At 31.0% G+C, this 26,652-nt stretch overlaps 2 protein-coding genes and 2 pseudogenes across 4 annotated transcripts; 1 reads left to right on the forward strand and 3 right to left on the reverse strand.

The window, feature by feature from the left end:
* Window positions 1–2,152: 2,152 nt before the first annotated feature.
* On the reverse strand, window positions 2,153–4,277 carry LOC111304354 (pheophorbide a oxygenase, chloroplastic-like; annotated as a pseudogene). Its single transcript, XR_016326814.1, has 6 exons — window positions 4,259–4,277; window positions 4,103–4,131; window positions 3,926–3,963; window positions 3,373–3,532; window positions 2,622–2,900; window positions 2,153–2,538 (listed from the first exon to the last, which is right to left on the reverse strand). The product of XR_016326814.1 is annotated as a pheophorbide a oxygenase, chloroplastic-like (transcript).
* A 1,248-nt stretch (window positions 4,278–5,525) lies between these two features.
* On the forward strand, window positions 5,526–6,595 carry LOC111304355 (uncharacterized). The gene has a single exon (XM_022900901.2). It carries the CDS (start codon window positions 5,801–5,803, stop codon window positions 6,404–6,406), a length of 606 nt encoding a protein of 201 aa, XP_022756636.2. The 5' UTR covers window positions 5,526–5,800; the 3' UTR covers window positions 6,407–6,595.
* A 101-nt stretch (window positions 6,596–6,696) lies between these two features.
* Window positions 6,697–8,390, reverse strand: LOC149515226 (uncharacterized). The gene is made up of 2 exons (XM_089742653.1): window positions 8,248–8,390; window positions 6,697–7,998 (listed from the first exon to the last, which is right to left on the reverse strand). The coding sequence occupies exon 2, from the start codon at window positions 7,484–7,486 to the stop codon at window positions 7,085–7,087; it is 402 nt and encodes a 133-aa protein (XP_089598779.1). The 5' UTR covers window positions 7,487–7,998; window positions 8,248–8,390; the 3' UTR covers window positions 6,697–7,084.
* Window positions 8,391–12,067: 3,677 nt separating this feature from the next.
* On the reverse strand, window positions 12,068–26,039 carry LOC111302672 (increased DNA methylation 1-like; annotated as a pseudogene). The gene is made up of 11 exons (XR_016326815.1): window positions 25,828–26,039; window positions 20,817–20,981; window positions 14,346–14,559; window positions 13,836–13,893; window positions 13,666–13,722; window positions 13,332–13,580; window positions 12,980–13,047; window positions 12,807–12,863; window positions 12,622–12,715; window positions 12,374–12,529; window positions 12,068–12,295 (listed from the first exon to the last, which is right to left on the reverse strand). The product of XR_016326815.1 is annotated as an increased DNA methylation 1-like (transcript).
* Window positions 26,040–26,652: the final 613 nt, after the last annotated feature.

The following is a 26,652-nucleotide window of genomic DNA, read 5'->3' on the forward strand; positions in this document are numbered from 1 at the left end:
TTGTTATAATCATAAAAAATCTACTATCTAATAGTTTAATTTATTTAATCATATACTTCTAAGGTTTTGTTACATAATTGTCTACAATCAACTGCTAACTAAAATCGTATCATGGATTTTTAACGTTTTATCTGAGCCAATTTTTCTCTTGCTTTTACAATTAGATAGAAATTAGGAAGGGTTGAGTTGATTTTAGCATGCTAATTAGTTTCACATTAATTTTATGCATTTCTATTCATTTTGAGATTTTTTTTTTTGAATCATGTAACTGTTGAGAGTATTCATGAAGTATATATGCTTGATTTATTTTTGTTTAAACTCTATTCAATTAGAATGAAAAACAAAAAAAAAAAATGAAGTAAACAACCATCAAATAAAAAAATTTTTTACTTCATTTGATGGTTGTGATAAAAAAAATTATGAAAATTTTTACATAACAACCATCAAATAAAAAAAATGAAAACACTTAAAATTTATCACCCAAAAAGAATACCAAATAAGCATGAAAATTTGAATATTTCTTTCTCTATTTCGTTGAAACTTTAGAATCAACTTTGTCTTCATTTTTTAAATTTACCTTATATTATTTTTTAATTATTTTATAAATAGATAAAAAAATATAGAGTTAGTGAGATAAACTTATTATCCGAGTAGCTCGTTTTTTTATTATTTGTAATAAATATTTTTTAAAAATTTAAATTCATTTTTGTCTCGTCAAATTAATATAGGGGTATACCATTTGTCAAGTTATTTTTTATCAATTTTTTATTTACTTTATTTTTTTCTTTTTTTTTAATATTTATATATTCTTTTAATATTTTTAATTTTTTTAATGCGAGATCCATTTAATATTATTTATTTAAAAATGATTTTTTTTGTTTTTTTATTTGATAAATTTTTTAAAAAATGATACAAAAAAAGGTTATCATTGCGTATGTCAGTGATAGCTTGACTTTTTTGTCCTTATCTTATTTTTTAATAAGATTGTTTTATTGAAAAGCCCATTACTGTATACAATTGATTTATTTCATTTTTTTATTTTTTTAATCGGAAATTTATAACAAAAAATTAATAAATAAAAAAATTTTAAAAAATATTAATAAAAATATAAATAATAAAATAATATGTATTCATTAAATTTTGATTTATTTAAATCCAATAAATAAATATTTTATTTAAAATATAATCAATTTTTTAAAAACAAAATCAAGTCAAAAAAAGATTTATGGTATTTCGTTTTAACTTTATATATTAAATTATTTATTTTATTTTATTTTGATATTTATACTGGTGTGGCGAGTAAAGCAGAGATATCACGGGCGCCGAATTATTGATACTGACATGACGAGTAAAGCACGTCAAACGCGTGCGTTTTGGAGTAATGTGGAGCGATGATTGAATCGTTAGTCTTACGTACCCCACGTTGGTTTACGTCTCGTGCGCTTGTCTTTCTTTTAGGTTTTCTTTCGCGAAGCCCTTCTGACAGGACAGAAATCATGCCGTAATATCCAAGGCCACTTTAAACAACTCCAATCGCCATGGACTGATTTAAGTAGTAATTAGATAGTCAAAATATTTTTTATAATAAAGTTACTCTGCCTTCTGCTTATAAGTGTGTAATTATTGTTCATATATCTAGTCCACTTTAAATGATTAAAAACATTTTATTTTAATATTTTAATATATTTAAAATAATTATTTAATAAATAAAATATTTCGAATTTGAAAGTCGTTATCAAATAGTTGGAACACAAGTTTAAATTTGGAATAAATATTATTTTTACTCTAAGGATTGTTTGGTTTATTAAATATTTTGTTTAATTATATTTGAATTTAAATGAATTAAACTTAAATAAATTTTATTATATTTATGATTTATTTATTTATTTTTTGTCTTAAAATGTTTGAGACATTAATTTTTATGAAATTTAAATTTTTTTACTTTAATCTATTTAATATTAAAATTAAAATCTTTTTGATAAAATTAAAATTTCATTATTTTTAACATCAAAGTGTAGAAAAAAACATAAAAAATAATTTCAAAATATAAAAAATGAAAATTTTAGATGTAAAAAGAAAAAAAGATATAATTTTGAAACATTCCAAAAAAGAAAAAATGAACAAAAAAAAATAAAACAAAAAGAGTTATAAATTTTTAAAATATTATATATAATTATTTGTTAAGATTAATAATAAACTTAAACAAATAAAAACAAAAACTGTTTCAAGTTCCGTTGGTCAGCATTTTGTTCATTTACACTCAAATTTTCTAGTCAAACTTGTTCTAATCAATTTCGGCGTGCACGTAATCAACAAAAACAAAGTTCTTTTGTAGTTGATGCAATGCATATGCCAAACCAGCAGAAACCAGTGCAAGCATAGCTAAAACAACCCGGAGCTGGATGTTGGAAGGAATGCTCGCTGTCGCGCAAAATGCGACTGTTGGCCAATTAGGATCTTTTGCCATGTTTGGAATGATGTGTAAGCTTGTTTACATGATGAACACGTGAGGGTATGCTGCTCGAATTTATCTAACATCTGCAAATGGTAACGAAATATTTCAGAACATGCTCAGAAGAACCTGTTGTTGCGAATATCAGTGAATTATAAGTTTTCTATACCTGGCGTTTTGATAATACTGTTGATGGGAGAGGTTGTTGGACGCTGGTGCTGTGCCATTCGGGTTGACTGTTGCCGTGACGCATTAGCCAGTTTCGAAATGCCAAGACAAAGCGATCAGCTTGTGTGGGTGTAAATGTCAGCTTCGTGTACTGCTTATTTACATCCTCTGAACTATCCATTGACTTTGAAAGAAAGATCTTTTCTTGACCTTGAAGTACGATCATGTCTCCATCGTAAACCTTGTTTGAAATCCAATGCTCATACCATCTAGGAATAACCTGAACCAAGAAGCCAGGAATGATTGACTTACCAATTTATACAGAAATGAAGCAGAGCAAAACTTGGGTACTGAAGTCAAGGCTTTTCTCTTAATGTGAAACTATGATCACGAACTGAGATGCCGGCTAAATTTGTGGTTTAGTTGATACAGGCATCGTTTATCATCAAAGGCATCCAAAATCTGTGGTTACTAGTGCAAAATTTCTGAGCACATTACAATTCTCGGGAATAGTCTACTCATTAACATAGCACAAGATTACAGACAGGTTTATATACTTCAACTAAACAAAACAATAAAATAGACCGTGTTGAATAAACCTTGCAAGATGCTCTAACATAATGTACATAGAAAAGAAGGTATAGGGCTATAGGAAACATCATGAAAGAAATATAGGAAGGAGTAAAGATCCCCGTATAACTACAACATCAGACAAAACATATGCATTAGAAGCACAAGGAAATGGTACTCACCTGCCACCAGGCAGGCCCTGGCACTGTAAACTGGAAGAAGTTTCGAGCACTACAAACGATTGATCGTGTCTTCCCTGGAGCCATTGGTACATTGAATGACTATATCCATATCTTCCATTGCTGCTCACCAACAATAGGAAGCCTTATGTCTATCTCTATTCTGCAGGAAAAGACGGCACAAGTATGATAAATTTGAAAGAAGATCCACAAAACTTTAAGGACAATAATACAAGAGAAAATGAGCCATTAGTCAGTGTCAAAGCAACTTGGTCCTCATTATCAACAAAAATTGATTATACGCATGAAAGACATGCAGCTAAAGAGAAAGGCATAATGGACTTTAAAAGTTAAAACTTTGGAAGGCAAGCCTTTGACAATAATCTTTGATGCATTCAATTTAACTTAAGTTTTTGTATGTCAGTGTATGGTATGAGTTTTACAGTGACATATAAATATAAAATTCATGAAACCTTTAGGTAACATGGAAAATAAGTTACTCTAAGAAGCATTGAAATTTTAAATCTTACAAATGGCCAATGGTTAATGAACTTACTTATTAATATAAGAACATGGTGCAATAGAAGAATTGATCTAAAAATGCTGCAGAATTTCCAGTTTGAGAAGCTCGGCTACGTGTTACCAAAAAGCAAACAGAGGTTCCGTATGAACCTCTATCTAACCTGCAAATCTGAGTAAACTAGCTCGGCAGGTTTTCACTCCCGCTGATTACCACAGGCGTGTATAGCACAAAACTTTCCACTGAAAGCATGATATTTATACAAATGGTTAAGACCAATATGCCTGCAAACTTGCCTCAATTCACAGCTCAAGGATGCTCGTATATGCTAAGACAATTGGCCTCAGCAACTATCTACAGCATAATTACCAGAATTCACTACAACCATTTTGAAATTGCAAAGTGGGATCACTTAACCAGTCCTGATAATCGGAGATTTCCACTACAAGCCACTAACTTTCACCACCAAAATTTTAAGTTCTAATTGCTTCTCTTTTGTTCCATTGTAGTTGTAAATTTTAAAGCAAACGTAAGCAGAATCAATACAAAGAAATAAACTTAAAACTACTCCATCATATTCTAGAAATAAACTTAAAACTAATCCATCATATTCTAACTTGTAGAGCCTAGGCCATAATTATTGTAGTTTATTATTCTCAAATGAGTGAATGACCAGAAAATACAAGTATCGGACAAAATCCCACTTCAAGAATAGAAAAATAAACATAGAACAAGGAAAATAATAGCCTTTTCAAGGATAGAGATAAATAAAAAATTGAGAAAGAATCTTTAAACAAGATTTAAAGAGAAACCCATTAGGGAGAGAGGTTGTTGAATCTGAAATCAATTACCTGAATGAAATGAGTTAGAAATGTAAGCCACTCTCAGTTGGACTGCAAAGGAAAAAAGAGAAAACTTGGTGAGTTTTTATTAGTGAAAGCGTGAAACGAGTCAGGTATAGAATTGGAGTCTTAAAGATGACACACATAAGACATAGGGCTCGTATGTGTGTCAAAGAGCAAAACCAAATGGGCTGGACCAAGGTGGACTGATCTCATGCATAATGGTTTATCCTTAGCTTCATCTTTGCCCAAAAGCCTAAAGTCGAAATATATATAGAGTACTAAATTGGTATGATTTTTAATTTTACAATCTTCAAAATTTTGGCATACCTTCAACTTCTAGTCTTTCGATTTGTTTCCTAGAAATCGTTTTCTAGGGATTTTCACTTCAATGGTATGACAAATTGGTTTGTGATTTTCCCCATTTATCATTTATTCTATTTTATTTTTTTAAAAATAATACACATCATTAATTTTAAAATTAATTATTTTAAATTTATGCAGAATTTCATATAAACACGCACTTCAAATCTTTTCGATACAAAAAGACTTCATTTATGAAAGATAAAGGCCCAAACCCATTTATCTAAGAAGCCTTCATCTAATCTCGTGGAGGCGCTTCTATATTTAGAAAGCTAGCGGAGGCGTCTCGATTTATGAAAGATAAAAAGGCTCAAACCTATTTATTTGAGAAGCCTTCACATGCCATCTTTGGTAATCTCGTGGAGGCGTCTCTATATTTAGTAAATTAACGGAGGCGCCTTGATAGGGCTAAACACATGCTATTAATTTTAAAATTAATTATTTTAAATTAACGTAAAATTTCATATAAACACACATTCTAAACCTTTTCGAAACCTTCCGGACGTGGGAAGGCCTGCCCACTCATGATGGAGGCCCAACCCACTTGCCTGTGAAGCCTGACATGCCAACCTTTGAAAATTAGAAAAGAACTGCGCGGCGCCCTCGCTAGTAACGGGCTAGTGCTCTTCTCCGATACCCATCTAATTGGAACCTTCCTTTGCAAATTCCAACTGCAGCTCCAAAACTTACCATTCTTTGTCTCACCATGTCAACCCCCACACCTTCCACCACTCCAAACGGCCGATCCTCAAGAGTTTTCAGCGAATCAGACGAAACCCAGATCCTAAGATGTTTAATCAGAGCCACCAAATCCGTTTCTCCACCGATCACAACTGTTGGTACCCCAACAATCAACCGTATCGTCAAGCGTCTCAACTATCAGTTCACTCCTTCCCAAATCAACGACAAGGTCCGTAGACTGAGAATGAAGTACCACAAACATGCAAGAACCAAGTCCCTTGTAAGAACCCATCACGACCGAAGGATATTCAAGCTTTCAAAAAGAATATGGGGCAAGAAAATAACCCCAAAGAAGGCAAAAGAGCGAATGGAAAGTGGAAAGGGAGATGGAGTTTGGGATTTGGACAAGTTCCCTTATTTAGTGGCTGAGTTTTCGAGGGTTTTGCCTGACAATGAGGTGTGGAAAGAGAGGATGAAGGGGTTGGAAGAGGAGAAGTTGAAGAAGATGGATCAAGAATGGGTATTGATAAAGGTTGAAGAAGCTAAATTGGTGGCTAAGAAGGCTGAGTTGATGCAGAAGCAGATTATGGAGATAATGGGAGAAACTGGATCTGCCAATGGGGTCCTTTAGGTGTTTAATTGCAGTTTTCATTGTACTTCAACTTTCATCAATTGACTTAATTGTTTTGTTTGGTTGGCTATTGAGGGTTGAACTGCAAACTGAGGAACAATTGTAGGATTTTAAGGTTAACAATGTTTTTTGTCCAGCTCATTAATCCAAATGTTGTAAATGAAGTTGAAAGTGTGAAGCTTTGAATTATTTTTGAGCTTTCATATCCCTTTTTTTTTTCCTTATTTTGTGCTGTTTTCAGCTCTGGCGTTTGCCACATTTATGAGTAAACTATAGCAGCAGCATTTTGAACTGATGGGAAATGACTTTCAGATTTGGAAATACCTTGTGTCAATGGAAACTTCAAACTACTATGATGCTTGTTACAGAGATTACAAGGGGTAATTCAAGTTACAGAAACCTGGAAAAAACTCTAGATTTTGCCACAAACCAATGCTTTTTTGCAAGATAATCTCTGTAAATTAGAAAGGAAAAAATTCCAATTACCGAGCTAGAAGAGAATCAGTGGATTTTTCTTTGGGATAGAGGAAATGAGGACTTTATAAATCAGAGTTTAGCACAGTAAGAGGGAATGGAAATATGGAAACCCCACACAAATAGTCTCCAATAGAAGGTTAGGAACAGCAGAAGTTATATCCGCAATCCTCCCCTCCCCTAAGCATCTCCTCCACTAAGCATCTAACCTAAAAGCCAATCAAATTGGTTATTGGTAAAGGCCCAATTGAATGTACTTTGGTCATTTCGTGTAGCATCACTGTGTTCAGTATTGAATATATCATTAGCACTACAGTCCAAGGGCTGCGTGAAAGTATAGTCTCCAACAATTTGGCAATCTCCATGTAAATTGTTAAATCCGTACAAGCGTATGTTGCTCATTTCATACTCATCAAATTGGGCAATAAATTCATTCAATCCCGCAGCAGAATATACGAGGTCAGGCACTGTCCCAAGCGCAGCCGCATGAAACATCTGACTAATTTCATAACCTTCCAACTGAATCCAATAATAGGTTGACGAGATCTCAAACATAATCAAAATAAAAGTAAAAGATGTACTAAAGAGTAAGGAAATCACATCCATAAAGACAATTTTAGTAAAAAAAAACACTAAAATAACAATATTGTTGCATAGAAAAGTACTTATAAACTTCTTCCCACAAGGAATATAATTCAAACACTATAATTCATATTGCATACATGAAAGTTTCAGTAAAAATTAGTCTAACTAATAATTGGAAATCAAAATAATAGAAGTTTGTACGCTTCACATAGCAATTAATGTCAACATGCATGTTTGATTAAATGAGGAAACAAATTCCTTATTTAAAGAGCTAAAAGATCAAGTTAGTATGTCTAAGCTAGAATTATTGAAAACTTATAAAATTTACCAGACAAAACTTTATCTTCTTGGGGCACATAATTAATCAGAAAGTGAGTGCAAAAGCAAAAATAAAACAATTGGCATACTCATCCTCTTTCTATTGGCCCAAAAAAAAGTTCATTCAACAAACAAAAGCAGTGCAACAAAATGTGACCATACCAGTCAATCGTCGATCCTTGCACTTGTGACTGCGTTCCATGATAGTCTGTATGCTGCAAATTATAGAGTATTATTCAAAGGCTCACAGCAAAGGCAGCAAAATATTGTTTCAGAGCCACCAATAGTTAGGAAATAAAGAATATAATTTGTTTTTTCATAGTGTCCAAATCTTGGTTTTGAGTGTAAGTTCAATGATGAGTCATCCAGTATTGGATCACCAAAAGCTAGAATATTAAAAGATCAATTTGTGTTTTTCCTGATCAACTAAAATATAAAAGAACACTTTTAGGGACGAGAGATACCTGTGCATTTTGGTGGTTCGAGGACTTCATTTTTTGGGAATATTGACTCAAATCTCATAAGAGATTTGTTTGAGATTTGTTAGAGATTTGTTTAAGATTTTTTAGATATTGCTTGATGGACAAGAAGACTTGCAAAAAAAGAATTCTAAGAGAAAGATGATTCTTAATAGGTAAGTTTGACTTACAAGAGAAGAATTCTAAAAGGAAATGGATTCTTAATAGGCAAGTTTGACTTACAGGAGAAGAATTCTAAGAGGAGAGGGATTCTTAATGGGCAAGTTTGTATGGTTATAAATAGGTGAAGTCTCTACAGGGTTAGGTATGAGAAAAAGATGTAAGAGAGTTGTAGGGTTTTGTGGGATAGACACCCCATAGGAGTATTGGGGCTCTACGTCTTATAAGTGTGTATGTTTGTTTATGAGTGGATTAGAGAAGACTGATAGAGTCCATATAGGTCTTATAAGTGTGTATGTTTGTTTATGAGTGGATTAGAGAAGACTGATAGAGTCCATATAGGTATGATGTATGGGAACATATGGGTATGTGTTTGGTTATGTTGAAAGGGTGCACAAGAGTTTGGGTTTGTGTTTGTTTGGGTAGAGAATACTTCATAGGACTAGAGGAGATTGAGAGTGTCTTATGAGTATTGATTGTTGAGTGGGGTTGATGATTTGATGTAAGTTTGTAATTCTCTACAACTAATAGATCTTGTTTCTCATCCGTAGATGTAGGTCAGTTGAACCGAACCACGTTAAATTATTGTCTCCTGTGTGTTTGATTTATTGTTTGATTTCGTTTCCGCTGATGTGATTGGATTGGAGGCTTTTAACCCAACACCATTTGCTTATTTGGAATGTACCGGAATATGTTCGTAGGCCATTTATTTCGGGCACTATTCCATGAATCTCCCTGATCGTGGAATTTATTTGGTTGAATCTAGGTAACTTGGAATCCATTTCCTCAATCCCATCCAACTTCTCGGGTCTATGGAACTCAGTTGCCATTTGCTGGTGCATGTGGAATTCCTGCCCAATTCCATTTAGTCCACGTAACTTAGCTTCCGTTTCATTAACCTTCTGCCGGAATTGCTGCTCAATTACCTCTAGTGTACGTAACTTAGCTTCCATGTCATTAATCTTTTGGTCCATTTTCTCATTTTCTCAGACCTAGCCTCCATTTCATTAATCTTTTGGTCCATTTTCTCAGGTCCTCCAAACTTCTGCGCTAGTTCCCACAGCTTTTGGAACTCGTCCTTCATTTTGCACACATAGAAAAACAAAAATTAAAAAAAAATTCTTAAATAATAAGAACTAGAAATGGATATGCAGATAGATCTCTTTTAATATTACCTTATGTTTTTTCCTATACTTTTTACAGTTCTCATTCTTTCTTCTTTTGCTTTCCTCCTCGTTACGGGTTCGTTTGGGACCGCTTCGTTTTCGTCCACTGGGAACTTCTGTCGATGCTCCTGCAAGGTCCAGCTGACTCCCATTTGTTTCAGAACAGGGCAATCCTACAAAACACGGCTGACAACTCAAGGGCTGGGCCTTCTGGGAAAACGATGTGCTTGTGACACATGGTCTCCAAGCTTGAGTCTGTGCCATATGATGCTCCATTTGATTTTGAAGTTTCAATTTCTAAAGAACTTACAAAGCTATGACTAATGAGCAGACTGCAGAAGCGTCAGGGAATTTATGTACTGGTGAGGCTCAGATAAGAACGCGAGTAAATTTTTGGCCTGGGTACCAGCAACGAAAACTAAGAAAGAGTTTAAAAAGTCAGCAACAGTTTTTGGCCAGGGACATTTGCCAATGTCCCAGCAACGAAGACTAGGAAAAAGTTTAAATAGTTAAAGTTTATTAGAAACTTACAAAGCTATGACCAATGAGTAGACTGCAGAGGCATCAGGGAATTTATTTTACTTTCGAAATTCCTCAAACTGTCTGACCTCTCTTTTTTTTTTTTTTTTACTTTTCTTTTCATTTTTGTGCTACAAATCCAAAAAAATTAAAAAAAAAGGAGAAAATATGTAGCACCTAATTGACTTCCATTTCCTGTACAAAAAATAAAATAAAATAAAACCAACCCTGTGGCTATACATTTAGGAGGAAAAGTCTCCTCAAAAACTAGTTTTTCTGTGCTTAAAATTTTAGTAGATTTCCTATTTTATTCGAAATTTTTTTGATGAGCTTTCGACTGTTAGTGGATTTGATTGAGAAGTTTGAAAATTTTTAATTTAATTTTTTTAAAAAAAATTGAATAAAATTCGATGAAAATGATTTTATAAAATTTTTGAAATTTAATTACAGAATTAATTTATATTTAAAATCAAATCAAATCACATTCAATATAAATTAGTTGATTGAGTTTCTTGATTAAAAGGAGATTAAATTCCTATAAAAAAACCAACCAGAATAGGCAAATAAAAAATATCAGATCGGAAAAGGAGAACAACAGCCAGCTCGTGTAGGGGGGTTCGGTAGTCTGCTGTTAGCATTTAGGTTCTTGAAATCTCCAGGGGAGATAGACCAAACGCGAAAGCCATATACATGAAAAAAGAATAGAAAATTTGGTAGTAGACGAGTTTTAGACGAGTTTTGTCCTGAGTAATAAAACAGTGAGAATTCTTTTCGTATCTTTTCGTATCGTGAGATTCAAGAGGGAAATAAGTTTGGTATACTTGAAAAATTGTGCTTTGGAAAATAAAAAAATTAACTTGGGAAATTTTGCTAGGAAGCATTTATGGTTTACTGGGCCTTGATTCTCGTCAACATAGACTTGTTCTGGACTAGACTTAGAAGTATCCTATTTGTCTACCTGTTCCTATATTACCGACGAACAACCGTTTCAAATCCCAACTGACAAAGATCAAGCCACCATCGTAGATTTTGAAAATGATTTCATCAGGGGTGCGTCATGTTTCCCGATTTCATCACAAGGGTTGCCAATGTATCCTGTGGCTGCAGAAGACATTGTTTCATCGTCCCTTGAAACAGCTGATTCAGGCCCAGAGTCCCGTTCAAGCTCTCTCCTCTATAATCTCTCCATCCTTAAAGGTAAAGTCCGAGAGGTTCAATTACTTGTTAGCATCCTTATCTTTCCAGATTAAACTCACCCTGAGTCAACATCTTTGATGTAATCACTCATTTATATCCGGATCAAATTATTATTATTATTATTATTGTTATTATTATTATTTAATGAATCTTTCTTTCTTTTTTCTTAATTGGCATAATCGAAGAAATCAATTTGTATAAAATTAAGAATCAAATTAAATAATTTGTAAAGACTTAGGTTTAAACTATATTTGACAAAATCTAATCTCAAAATTTAAGCTTAAATTGATTTTCTTTGAGCATAATCCAATTTCATCCAATTTTAAGATTCAAATTTGAACTTATTCTGTTTAAACTCTAAAAAATAGTTAATTAATAAATAAATATTTCGTATTTGAAAATCATTATCAAGTGGCTGGAGTGCAAGTTTAAAGTTAGAATAAACATTATTTTTACTCTAAGAAAGAAATAATTAAATTTAATTGATTTATAAAATTATTCTTACACTTCTAATAGATAATATTTAAAATTCTAAAATTTAAATTTGCAATCCCTTTTTTATCCTAAATACAATTATTTATATAAAAATATATATGTAACTACGTAGAATCAAATTTTTTGAAAACTCTCGGACTGTCAGATCTCGTCTTTTAATTTTTTTATTTTTCTTTTCATTTTTGTGCTACAAATCCAATATATATATATATATATATATATATATAAAGAGAAAATATATAGTACCTAATTGACTTCTATTTCCTGCACAAAAATAAATAAATAAAACCAATCCTGTGGCTGTACATTTAGGAGGAGAAGTCTCTTCAAAAACTTGCTTCTCCATGCTCAAAATTTCATATGCCAACTCAACACTACAGTGACACTAGTCATTCATCCTCTGATTTACTGATCAATCTGATTCCCGGGACTGGCTTCTGCAGTATTGATGTACCCTGGAAGATCATCATTCGGTAGTCTCTTTTTTATTTGTTTAGCTGCAATTGCCAATAATGTTACATTCATCAATGGATCAACAACTGTTTAACCTCAAAGAAAGGTGGAAAATGTCATACCCCATCCTGGGTTATCTTGCTGAATCCGAATTTCTTTGTCCAAATGGATTCCGCTTCATCAGCTGCTGGAAGCACAAGGTTTTTCACATTTAGGAAGCCAAGCAGCTTATCAAGGCAACTGAAAGGCATTGGAAATAACCCTGCAAAATCCATGTTCTTTTAGTTAGGATGCATGTTGCCTTTATCAAAAGACCAAACAAGAAAATGGTTGGGGAAAAGGGTTGTTGCCATGAAGCAGTGATAGTTACCTGTCCTTGGTATTCAGTAATTGTTGCAACTAAGGGAATTTCAGCCATCTCCTGCCCAAAAATCCTAAAAATACCAGCTGACACAACCACTTGACTGCGAGATAGGAAAATAGGAATAATGGCATTCAGATACCCCCATTCTAGAATATAACACTGAAAAGAAACTTCCCAAATATGAGTCTCACTTGCCAGTTAATATTGCACAGTACATGCCACCAAAATCTTGACCCTTGACAGTTCTCCTGCAAAACCAATTAATGATATGGATTCACAAAGGAAACTTCAAGGGAGCACTACATAATTGCAAGCATCAAGAAGACAAGCAATAAAGTATGCAGAAAAGACAATTATTGCTTACCCATAAACCATTGATGGGATGAGATCACCTTTACTTGATCCAGAGTCACTTACAGGATCGAAGCGGTCCTAACAAGCACAAATGTAACATCATAAAACAATTAGTGCTTAACTGGATAGCTTCCTGTTTACATCAAAGACAGAATCAACAAAAACTATGTGAAGATGGCTCATGCCTTTTATGCACTGCAGTGACTACAAGACTTAAAGCTTATATGAGTACCAGACAGGCTAAACAAGATGGCCAGGCCCAAGAGGCCAAAACAAACTGTTTACTTCCTAGCTAACAATGCTGTTATATAAAATGGATGTTCAGCAATAATTTTCTTAAGTACAAACAGAAAATTACATACATGGAAGATCGCAACAGCCTTGGAAAGCAATACTCTAGTGTCATCAAAAGATGTCATTTTCCCACTGAGAACCCTCCATCTTATATCAAGATTGGCCTTGCTTTCTAAACTATTTTCTTCATGCTTCTTCTTTACAACATGCAGAGATGAGTCAGGAAGCTTCTCTTCCACACGAACTATCAATTCCCGTAAAGCAGAATGAATTCTAATGCAATCTGTGCAACAAAACCACTTTCCTTTTGGCAATTCCTGCTGATAACACGGAGTCAATACTAATTTATTAACAGAACAAATTAGGAAAAACTATTCATTATTCAACAGAAACAAATGGCACCTTAAGGTCATCCATGTTATGATCCCTCAGACTCCCCACATGATACTCTCTCTCACACTGACAAGGAAAAAATGAAGAACAACGATCATTAAGTGCAATAACAGAATTAGCAATACTCAGTACTGGGAAGCCTGAATTTAATGCAAGCACAAACAGAACCAAGAAGATACCTGATCACAAAGAATAACAGTGCGAGGACCAAAACCTGACTTGCTAAAAGCATAACCTCTGCAAATATTAATAACATGTTAATACGGAAGAAGCAAATAAAGTTCAAAAAGATTACAGAGAGAGATAAATTAAGACAGAAAAATAATGAGACCAAAAAATCAAGACTCTGCGTGAGTGCAGTACCAGACCAAGTTGACATAAAAAAAAAGTCAATTTGCAAATAAAGACATGTTTTCGGATCTTCCTGGCAAGCAGTTTCTCAGCACTGTATACTAATTAATCAAATCATAGATTTTAACAGTCTAGAGTGTAATCTTAGATTTAACAACTGTTTGCAACTTTTATCTAGGTAACGGAAAATATTTTGTTAGACATAAATGCTATAAATATATTAAAGTTAAAAAAGATTTGCACTCTTTAAAGGAAGTTGGGGAGGGGGTATTTCGAGGATGAGATGAATGATTCATAACAAGAATTATTCCAAATAGTCATAAAAGAATGGACCCGACCTGCATAGCACACAGATGCTGAGAACTTCTGTCTCTGGAGTTCTGATAATACGAATGCTTCTCTTGCTTATCTGTTCTATTGGATCAATTCCAGCAACTCTTCCAGCAGCTAGAGCATTGGCATTATGTTCCACAAACTTTTCCTTTTGGAAGGTGTTCTGGCAATATCTACAGTGCCAAGTACCAGTTGGAATGCTTAATAGAGAAACACACTCTGCAATCAGCCAGTAATAAATCATGAGTCCAAGAATCCATACTGATAACAACTAGTATTGACTGAAGTGACTCAGATATTACAAATTCTGTTTGAACCGAGAAACATGGATTGTGATGCCAAGAGCAAGAAAAGTGCATTTCTGCATATTTCATTAATTTTAAACGCAAACTATGATTGACCAGTGTTCTAAAAGGCACACACTGCAGACTAAACAACCCAATGCATAAGGGGCACTCCAGGCAACTCAAGAGAAACACAAAAATACACCATAAAGAAGAAAGAATAAGTCCTAAAATATAAACTCTTACCTTTCTACACTAAGTTTTGTTGCAAGGGAAAGTAACAGGGTAAGAGGGAAAAGGAGGAGAAAACACATCCTCATATCAAGAGCAAGTTGTGATCATAAATTTATCACTCCCTAGAACACTTGAAATCCATAAATATTCAGTTTCACTTTGCAATATCAGTAACCACACGGGTATAAGTGATTGGAACATGTCACGAGTGTTGGGCCTAAAGCAACAAACAAAACAACATAAAAGTAATATATCACAATAAAACCACAGTAATAGACAACAATCAATAATTCAAAATGTAAAAAAAATAAAACACAATAAGATTTACATGAAAAACCTTTCAGTGTAGAGAAAAAAAATCATAAACTACTAAAAAAATTTTCACTATCAAATAATGAATATACAAAGTTTTTCTCTAACTAAAATTAGAGCTAATCAACAACTAAAGAGATAATTAGAGAAATCTCACTAAATAAGTGACTCAACTAATACATCCTAGATTTATTCCTAGAGAGCTATAAACTTGATCTCACCGTTCAGAATGTAAAACTTTGAATCATAAAACTACTAACAAAATTTTAACTTAATCGAATCACGGACTGACTTTTGTTCAATCAACTCTCCCTTATCTAGTTTCTATCTATTTTTCTAGCTTTTTTTTTCCTATTCGGCACCACACTTACGCTTAAAACACAATTCCTTTCTTTTATTGTTTAAGGCTTTATTTTAGGTTAAAAGTAAAAAACTCATGGCCTTTGATCGGCTAAAACAATTACATAGAGCTGGACCCCACACTTCTTAACAAGCCCTCCATTTAGCCCCATTAAGAGGAGATTCATCACCATAATTATTTCATTTGGAACTTATCTTAGCCAAGGACTCCATTTTGGCCAAATTATTATAGAACTTAAGTTTTTTTCTGAGAACTATCTTAGTCAACATATCAGCTGTAGTCTCATTAGTATGGATTTTCTTCAACAACATTTGTTGTTCCTCAATTACTAAATGTAACCACTGATATCTAATATCAATGTGCTTCGTTCAAGCATGATACGTGACATTTTACTCAAATCTAAAGTACTCTGATTATCACAAAACACTACATATTTTTTTGATTCAACCCCAATTCAAGAAAAAAAATACTTTACCTACTTTGGTTGCTACAATATATTCAGCTTCTGTAGTTGATAAGACAACACACTTTTACAACTTAGACTGTTAAAACATAGCTCTTTCTACAAAAGTAAACAAATACCCTAAAGTAGATTTCTTACCATCAAGATCACCTACCATGTTAGCATCAGTAAATATTTCTAGAACTAGTTCTGAAACTCAATAACTCAAGCACATTTTTGAAGTGCCTTTCAAATATCTGAAAATTTATTTCACCGCTTCCCAGTGAACCTTTCTTGGATTAGAAAAAAATCTGCTCACTACACCAACTGCATGAACAAGTCAAGCCATGTGCAAACATAAGATATATCAAAAAACCAATTGCAGAAGAATAAAAAATATTAGACATAGCTAGTTACTTTTCCTTAGTCACTAGACAAGTTTGCTTGCTCCAATGAAAATGGTTGATAAGTGGACTGCTAACTAATTTAGCATATTATATGTTGAATCTACTAATAATTGTTCAATATACTTTTTTTGTGACTATCACAGCTTTTCAGCTTTTCTATCTCGAATAATATCTATACCAAAAATCTGTTTTGTTAGATCTAAATCCTTTATATCAAAGGACTTAGATAATTATTCTTTTAATCTACGAATCATACCAGCATCTTGTCCCATAATTAATATATCATCAACATATAATAAAGAATAATGAAGTTACCATCAGTGAATTTCTTGACATACACACAAGAATTTACTGTCGTTCCTTTATAGCTATAGCTCACCACAAAAGAATTAAACTTTTTGTGCCAATATTGCAGAGCTTGTTTTAAGCTATACAAGGTTTTTTTTAGTTTGCAACTAAGTGCTTTTTTTTTCTTTCACTTCAAAACCTTTAGGTTGATCTATATAAATATCCTCCTACAAGTCACCATGCAAGAATGTAATCTTAACATTAAGTTGCTCAAGCTCAAGTTTCAAACTAGCTGTTAATCCTAGTACCACTCGAATAGAACTCATCTTCACAACTGGAGAAAAGATCTCATCAAAATCAATGCTAGGTTTTTGAAAAAAATCTTTTACAATCAATCGAGCTTTGTACCTTACTAGCTTGTCACCATCTTTTCTAACTTGAACATCCATTTTATCTTTCAATAGCCTCATTTTTTTCGAAAGTTTAATAAGATCATATGTGTTATTATTTTGTAATGACTATTTTTTTTCATTACTTTTAACTAGTGTTCTCTATCTGAAGTAATCTGCACATCTTAAAAACTTTTTCACTTTTCTTACTGATAACTAAAATAAAATCTAAACTTGGATATGTGGTGGATGATCTATACTCTTTGATAGATCTTTTAGGTTGAGACTCTATACTACCTGATATTGAAAATAATTCCCTCTACTCAACATTTTTTTATGGAGAAGACTATTCACCCTACTTAATATTTTTAGGTAGAGAGGATTCTTTTTCCTTACTCAAAATTGATATTATTTGACTCATTACTAACTATGGCTAGCTCATTCATATCCTCAAGTTTTATTTCTTACTCATTTTCACTATCTGTGGTTTTTTCTTATAAAACCTTTGTTAGTGTTAAAACATTACATTCAATAGTAATCCGAGTAGTTTTCTCATTTTTTTAAGGTCTGCTATGGTTTTTTTTTCGTGAAAAATTATATCTCTACTTCTGACTATCTTTTTCTTCACTAGATCTTATACCTTATAGCCAAATTTTTTATCATTATATCTTACAAATACACACTGTGTGGCTTTACTGTCAAGCTTTAATCTCTGTTCTTTTGGTACATGTATTAATACTTTACACTTGAAAACTTTTAAGTGAAAGTATGAAGCATCTTTTCTTGTCCACACTCTTTTTAGAATGTCTAAGCCTAAAAGAACTGATAGTGATTTGTTCACCCCAAAATGATTTTGATAATTTTATCATCCTCAATATAGATTTAACTTTTTTCACAATGATTTGGTTCATCCTTTCAGCTACACCATTATACTATGGTGTTCTAGGTTCTATCATTTTATGCTTAATCATATGCTTTGAACAGTACTTTTCAAAGTCTTTAAATAGGTATTCTCTACCATTATCTATCCAAATCACTTCAAGGGTAGCCCTATCATCCTTTCCACCATAGCATAAAATTTTAAAAAATACTACAGTATCTGACTTTTTTTTTAATATATACATTTATGTCTTATGTGAAGCATCATCAATAAAAGTAATAAAATATCTACTATCACTTAATGACTTAATCTCAATAGGATCACTTACATTAGAATGAATCAATTTTAATCTATTTTCTTTTCTCTGAAAACTTTTATAAAAAAAAACTCTACGATGTTTGCCAAACAAATACTGATCACATGCATCAAAAAACATATCTTAGGTCAAGGTAATGAGAGACTGCCTTGTCAAAACTTATAACCCATTCTCGCTCATATGTGGTAGCCTTTTGCGCCACAAGTTTGTTGAAGCATCATCCTCAGCGACAATTATCTAGTTACCGTTCAATTGTATCCATGTCTTATACATCATGTAGCATAGTTTTCTTATTGCAACTGTCATAGATCTTTTGATAAACTTTCACTACCCATTCTTTTATCGACTCATATATCATTTTTTATCAAGGACATTAATAGCAAGCAAGTTCATTCTCATAACTAAAATATATCTTACATCTCTCAAAGTTAATATGCAGTCTATACTAATTTGTACAATAATATCACAAATCTCAATAATCTATGACACACTCTTATTTTTTATCTTGGTGTAACGAAAGTCTCTTACTTTATAAGTTGTAAATAACTCTCTCTTAGGAACATAATGATATGTAGCTCCTATATCAACTATCCACTCAATGCTAAGATTACCAACATGATTACAATCACCATGTGTACAAATCAAAATAAATAAATCACTATCTGAATTCATTATTGTAACATTGTTATCATCTAAACTTTTTTCTTTCTCATCTTTTCACTCTTGCTTTAAGATTTTGTAATATTGTTTTATATGACCTGCTCTATCACAATAAAAATATTTCACTTTATCTCTGAACTTGTATCTATGTCTAAACTTACTATGACCTTTTGAGTTTTGACTTCTATCGATATTTTTATCCCTGTTCTCTATGACAAGAGCTTGATTCCCATGGTTTAAATCTTTTTGCCTTGCTTCTTCATTAAGCATGTTGTCCTTTACCATCTCCAATGTTACCTTGTAATTAGAAATTAAATTAAAAATAGTCACAACTAAAGTGTTTTAGCTATCTGACAATAAATTTTAAAAAAATAATACCTTCATTTCATCGTCCATCTTAAGCTTTATAGTAGTCATTTGATTAAATATATGTTTATAATTATTCAAGTGCTCTATAACCAATCATCCATCATTATACTGTAAAATGGCAAGCCTTTTAACAAACATAATTTTATTCATACATATTTTTCTCTCATACAAAGCTGTCAATTTTTTTCAAATAATGCGGGCATTTGTCTTCTACTTAACATGATGGAACACACTAATTTCAATATATTTTTTAATTATAACCAGCATTTTTCTACCTAAATTCTTTTAACTTTCATCTTTCGTATCTACTGATTTAGTTGAATCACTTAATACCGGTTATCAATTTTATCATGAAAATTGTATCACCCTCTATAATTTTAAACATAATTTACTTCTGTCCTAGGTTATTTTTGTATCGATGTCTCAAAAATAACTCTCACTTTGATACCACTTGTTAGGCCTAAAACAATAAACACAACAATACAAAAATAATATATCGTAATAAACTCACAGTAATAGACAACAATTGATAATTCAAAATGATGAAAAGTAAAACACCATAAGATTTACATGAAAAATCTTCTAGTGTAAAAGAAAAAAATCATAGACCACCAGATAAATCTTCACTATCAAATAATGGATATATAAAATTTTTCTTTAGCTAAAACTAAAGCTAATCAATAACTAAAGAGACAATTAGAGAAATTTTACCAATAGATGACTTAACAAATACATCTTAAATTCGTTCTTAAAAAACTTTAAACCCGATCTCCACCATTTAAAATGTAAAATTCTGAATCATAAATCTGCTGATAAAATTTCAGCTCAATCATACCATAGATTGACTTTCATTCAACCAACTTTTCCTTCTTACTTTTCTCTTTTTTTTTGGCTTTTTTTCTTTCAATTCGGTGCCACACTTATGCCTAAAACATAGCCCCATTCGTTTATTATTTAAGGCTTTATTTTAGGTTAAAAGTCAAAAGCTCATGGCTTTTAATTGGCTAAAACAATTACATAGGGCTGGAACCCACATTTCTTAACACCGAAAACATAATTTTGCCTCTAATAAGGCTATTCGATTAAAAAAAATGCATTATAGACAACTAAGAGCAAACGTCATAAGCTTCAACTTCAAGGCAAAATATTATTAGACAATAGTTATAATTTGAAAAATAAATAAATAAGTAAAAAAAAAGACATAAATTAGGATAAAAACACAAGAAAACAACAGAAGGCACTAAAATAAATCATTCATAAAGTTTGAAAGTTGATAGGGGTATCATCAATTAGTTCAAAATTTAGAATATAGTTTGACAGTCTCTAAAAATTAGAGACGTGAAGAAGTTAGAAAGTTAACAACCTCAAGTATCATTTATTGCATGTGAGTTTTTTTTTTTTTTTTGACAAAAGAGCTACTTTTTTTACTACTATTATTTAAATGCATCCAGCACATTAATGGTTAATACAATCAATTATAGCTCGAAAAGTTGTCAATAATACAAAACATTCAAGGAAAAAGTTGAAAACTAACCTTTCTAAAAAGCCTTTGGACGTGTATCACAACACAATAGCTTTTATCCATCCAAACAGATGCTGCATAGGTCATCATTTCATTTGTAGAGAACTTTTTGTTTTCAACAAGGATATTAACAATTCATAAAGAGAAACTCCATTTGATGTGTAAATGTGTTGAAAACTATAAACAAAGGACATGTCAAAAACATAATTACCATTACAAAAATATAATCTAAATGCAAAATCATCCCATATTGCTAAGATTCTAAAATTTACATATTAACTTATTAGGATGTGCAGTGCCAACACCTATATGCCATTATCTTATCCTGTAAAATAGACAAATTGACTTGTTACTAAGGTTTTAAAATGAACAAATCCATATATTAGGATTTGCAGTACCACCACTTATATGGTGGCCCTTGGATAAAAAAATTGATTTATTGCTAAGGTTTTAAAACTGATAAATCAACTTATTAGGATTTGTAGTGCTAATACATATATGCCTCGTACCTACTCCTTAGAACGCTTAACATGACATCTTTTTCCATCAATCTCTTTTCATAAAACTGACTTATTGGGATATGCATCATCAATGTCTAAACCAGTAAATTGGCTTATTGGGATGTGCAATGTCAACGCTTATAAGCTCATTAACCTTTTTTTTTTTATCCAATATGAGATTAAAGCACCATACCTACTCATTTTGAGTGCTTGGCTTGACAACATAACCATACTAGTAGCTAATAAACACTAAGCATCTAAAAAAGAACCAAAAACATAAAATTGATTAATTAAAAAAGACTAACAGTCTTGTTCAAAAAGTCATCCGCACAACCTAAATGCATCTTGCACAACTAAGGTGTTTACTTTTTTTTTTTTTTTGCATTCATTGCCTTTACCTCATTAACCTTATTCTCAAGTTCCTTTTTCAAAACTTTCACTTCAACTATTATATCCATAATCTTCTTCTCCATTATTAAACATCTAACCTAAAACCAATTGGGACTGGCTATAAGTAAAGAGGTCTAATTAACTATACTTTGGTCATTTCATGTAACATCACTATGTTCAATATTGAATATATCATTAATACTCTAGACTAAGGGCTGCGTGAAAGTATACTCTCTAATAGTTTGACACTTTCCATATAAATTGTTAAATCTAGACATGTTGCTCAAAACATTCCCATGAAAGTATTTATTCACACCTACATCAAAATATACTAGGCCAAGCATTGTCCCAATCATAGCTGCAGAAAGCATTTTACTAATTTCATAATCTCCCAACTAAATTTAATAATAAGTGTAAAAGGGTTCTTTGTTAAGGTGAGAAAGCATTGCAAATAGATAAAACAGAATATGTCAGGAGACGGTGGAGAGGAAGATTGGAGTAGAACCTAAAGTATTTAGTGTAGAAACAGGTGGTAGTGGATGGTAAAGTAAGGCTGACAGAAGTATTCAGAAAGAAAGGGTTGTCGAAAGAGAACTTGAGAAAAAGTTATAAGAAATTCATCAAAGTCCAAAAGTTTCAAATGAATTATGAAATTCCTATTTATAGATTTTAAGAATAGGAGTTACATATCTTGAATAATAAATAAGAATAATAGTGAATAATAGGAGAATTGATTGTTATAAAATGTGTTAATATATTATTTAATGAGAGTTTAATTAGCTTTTGGTGATAGGTATGATGAATATAGAAGTTCACTACCTATTCTAAAGGAAATTGAGAAACGTTAATATTTTAAGGAAAGGTTATGAGATAATCATTTAACTATCTCTATATTTAATTCACCAAGCTAAACTCTTTGGAACATCCCAATAATAAAATTAACCCAAGAATCCTACCATATTACAAGGTTATTTTCAATTCTTTTTTTGGTGAAATAACATCCAATGAAATGTATTTTGTGAAATAACTTTTAGTGAAGCAACTTGTATTTCAAGAGCTTTCAATAAAGGTGTTGGTCTTGTTATTAGAGGAAGTTATTCCAAAAACGGCTATTCCATGAAAGTTTTGCTCCATAAAAGAGTTATTTATTGAATAGTTGTTCTGTAAACAATTATTCTATAAAAGCTTGTTTTATGAATAGCTGTTCCATAAAATAACTTTCATTGAAACAGTTTTATTACCTTTTTCGACTTATCTTCAAGTTTAACAACTTTAAAGTAATTTATAAAAATAAAATATTAGTAATGAAAATCAAGCATCTACAATAAGTTAAAGAGATCTCAAAAATAATCAAAATAGAAGTAAAAAATGTACTAATGAGTAAGAAAAATCACTTTAATAAAGACAATTATAGTAAAAAAAAAAAAACTAAAATAACAATATTGTTGCCCAAAAAAGTACTTATAAACTTCTTCCCACAAGGAATATAATTCAAATACTATAATTCATATTGCAAACAAAAAAGTTTGAGTAAAAATTAGTGTAACTAATAATTGGAAATCAAAAAAATAGAGGTTAGTAAGCTTCATATAGCAATTAATATTAACATGCTTGTTTGATTAAATGAGAAAACAAATTCATAATTTAAAGAGCTAAAAGATTAAGTTATTATGTCTAAACTAAAAATATTGAAAATTTATCAAATTGACTAGACAAAACTTTATTAACTTGGGGCACATAATTAATCAGAAAGTAAGTGCAAAAGCAAAAATAAAACAATTGGCATACTCATCCTCATTCTATTGACCAAAAAAAAAAAAGATTCATTCAACAAACAAAAGGACCATATGTAGTCCATCACAGATCCTGCACTTGAGACTGTATTCCATTATAGTTTGTATGCTGCAAATTATAGAGTATTATACAAAGCTCACAATAAAGGGAAGAAAATATTGTTTTAGAGACACCAAAAGTTAGGAGATAGAAAATATAATTTGTATTTTCATAGTGTCCAAATCTTGGTTTTAAGTGTAAGTTCAATGATAAGTCATCTAGTATTAAATCACCCAAAGCTAGAATATTAAAAGATTAATTTGTGTTTTTCAGAGATTTATATTACGGTTGCAATCATATTTTTTGTCATGTTATGTTTATTGCGATTACAAATATAACAGATATGATAGCGGCAAACAAGCTTGATGTGATTGTGAAAATTTTTTTTTAATTTTTGCACAACTCATCATAAATGATATAAATATTATGGATAACCATTAACACTCATATTTTATATTTTTTAAAAAACTTTAAGACATTTTCATTACATTTTTTATATGGTAAAATCAATTATTAACATTTTTTAGTATTATAGCTTAATAGTCAAGATGCTTATTTTAAAGTAATTCAATAAAATACCCATGAATTTTACGAACATGACTAATCTAACTACATAAAATTAAAAAATAATAATAATATTATATGTGAAATTAATTGAAAAAAATAATAGATAAAAATTTTATTTTATCAATTAACAAATTATATTAATAGTTAGCAACTTAACTTTAATTAAATAAAAAATGCAAATTAAAAATAAAATTAACAAAATTTTAATGTAAAATTAACTATTTTTAAATAATACTTATACATATAAAACACTTATAAAAATAAATTAATTATTCATCATCTTTCATTCTCTCTCAATTTCAATCTAAATAAAAAAAAATTACAAATTCGTATTTTCCACCAAACATTTCCCTATCAAATTTTTATCTAAATAATAAAATTAAAAAAAACTAATTTTATTATTTTCTTTCTTACCCAAACTCTGATTCTTCTCTACCTACTTCAATCCCTATCCTTCTTTTTTTCCCCTCCAACTTTTCTTTATCTCTTTCTTTTATTAGTAGATTGATATATAAAGTTGTTGATGATTGATTGTTGTGGCTTGAGGTTGGTTGTTTTCTTTCATAGCCTTTAACAGAATTTGATAACAGCTATAACAGTTCATTTTTTATTGTGCTGCTATTTGTAGTTGTGAAAAACCGTTATATGTATGAATCATACGTGTGAATGGCCTTTCACACTCGTTGGATAACAATTTCAAAGGGTACCACTACCGCAAAATACCAACCATTATTCCACAACCCAATCACTATTTAATTCGTTAGAACTTTTTCCTGATCAACCAAAATATAAAAAAACACTTAGGTAATATCTAGTATCATTTTTAAAATAATCATAATAATTTAATTACTAAAATGATCTTATCATTCATAATTTGAAATCACTTTTTTTGTTAAAAATTATTAATTCTTAATAATTAGAGATCATTGTATTTAGTATTACTAAAAATTAACTATTATTTTGTTTAAAAGTACCAAAATAGTCATGCACATTATAATAACTATATAGTTAATGATTTTAATGTTATTTGATGATAATAATTTGTATATAAAATATTAATAATATTATGTTTACTTCATAATAATTATAATTAAATTATTAAATTAAAAATATATTTATTGATAGTAAATTAGCTTTTATAGTATAAATTATGTAAAAAATATTTGGATTAGAAAATAAAACTAATATATTAAAGTTAAAAGATTATATTTTAAATAAATTTAAAAAAATTAAAAAAATCACACTAAATGTTTTTGAACTTATTGCTATTAATATTAGTTTGAAAATATAAAAATTATAATATAAAATAATTATAATTAATTTTTTAAAAAATAAAATTTTTAATTTACATATTAAATGGATAATATTGACTATTGTTAATTTTACACATTATTTCACAGTGATGATAAAAGTTTTTCATCTCTTTAAATGAGAATTAAATCACTCTCCAAAGCAATAATCTAATCACTCTCGTTAATCTAATGTCACTATCACTTAAGATCTCTAACTGATTATCAAATACAGTGATCTAAGTATCTTGCATAAATTATTATGATTTATTGGGTGATCATCTTATTCCAAACACTACTTTAGAGACAAAAGAGAAGCCTGTGCATTTTGGTGTCTCAAGCAAGACTCCATTTGCTCATATCTGATGTGCTGTAACTCTATATTTGGTCACTATTTCATCAATCCCCCCGAGCATGGATTTTATTTGGTCGAATATATGTAACTTGGACTCCATTTCCTCAATCCCACCAAACTTATAGTATTTCATTTGGTCAAGTTTATGGAACTCAGTTTGCTGGGGCATATGGAATTCCTCCTGCTCAATTCCCTTGAGTCTATGTAACTCAGCTTCCATTTCATTAATCTTGTGCTCCATGTTCTCAACTCCTCCAAACCTGGACGCTATTGCCCTCAGCTTATCGAACTCCTCCTTCATTTTTGCACTCATAGAAAAACAAAAATTAAAAGAAAACTCTTAAATCATAAGAACTGGAAATGGATATACAGACACATCTCTTTTAATGTTACCTTATGTTTTTTCCGATAATTTCTATCAGCCTCGTTATTTTTGTTTCATTTTTCCTGCGGGGTTTGGGTTGGGTTGCGACCCCTTCGGTTTCGTCCACTGGGAACTTACACTGGTGTGGCGAGTAAAGCAGCTCAAATAAGAACGCGCAAGTTTTTAAGCAATAATTGAATCGTTCGTCTTTCGAACCAAAAAATGAAAATGTCGAGCAATGGAACTGAAGACGTAAATTATTTATGTCTCTTGCACTAGTCTTTCTTTCTGTTTTTCTTTCGCGTGCTCTTCTGACAGGACTGAAATCATGCCGTAATATCAAAGTCCACTTTAAATCACTCCAATCTCCATCGAGTGGTTTTAGTTGGTCAAAATATTTTTTATGATAAAGTTACTCTTCTTTCTGATTATAACTGTGTAATTATTGTTCATGCATCAAGTACACTTTATATTATTAAAATTATTTTATTTTAATATTTTAATATTTTAATATATTTAAAATAATGTTTAAAAAATTATTATTTAACAA

The sequence above is a fragment of the Durio zibethinus genome, chromosome 13 (genome assembly GCF_047325235.1).
Source record: "Durio zibethinus cultivar Kanyao isolate XHJ-2024 chromosome 13, ASM4732523v1, whole genome shotgun sequence".
Lineage (NCBI taxonomy): Eukaryota > Viridiplantae > Streptophyta > Magnoliopsida > Malvales > Malvaceae > Durio > Durio zibethinus.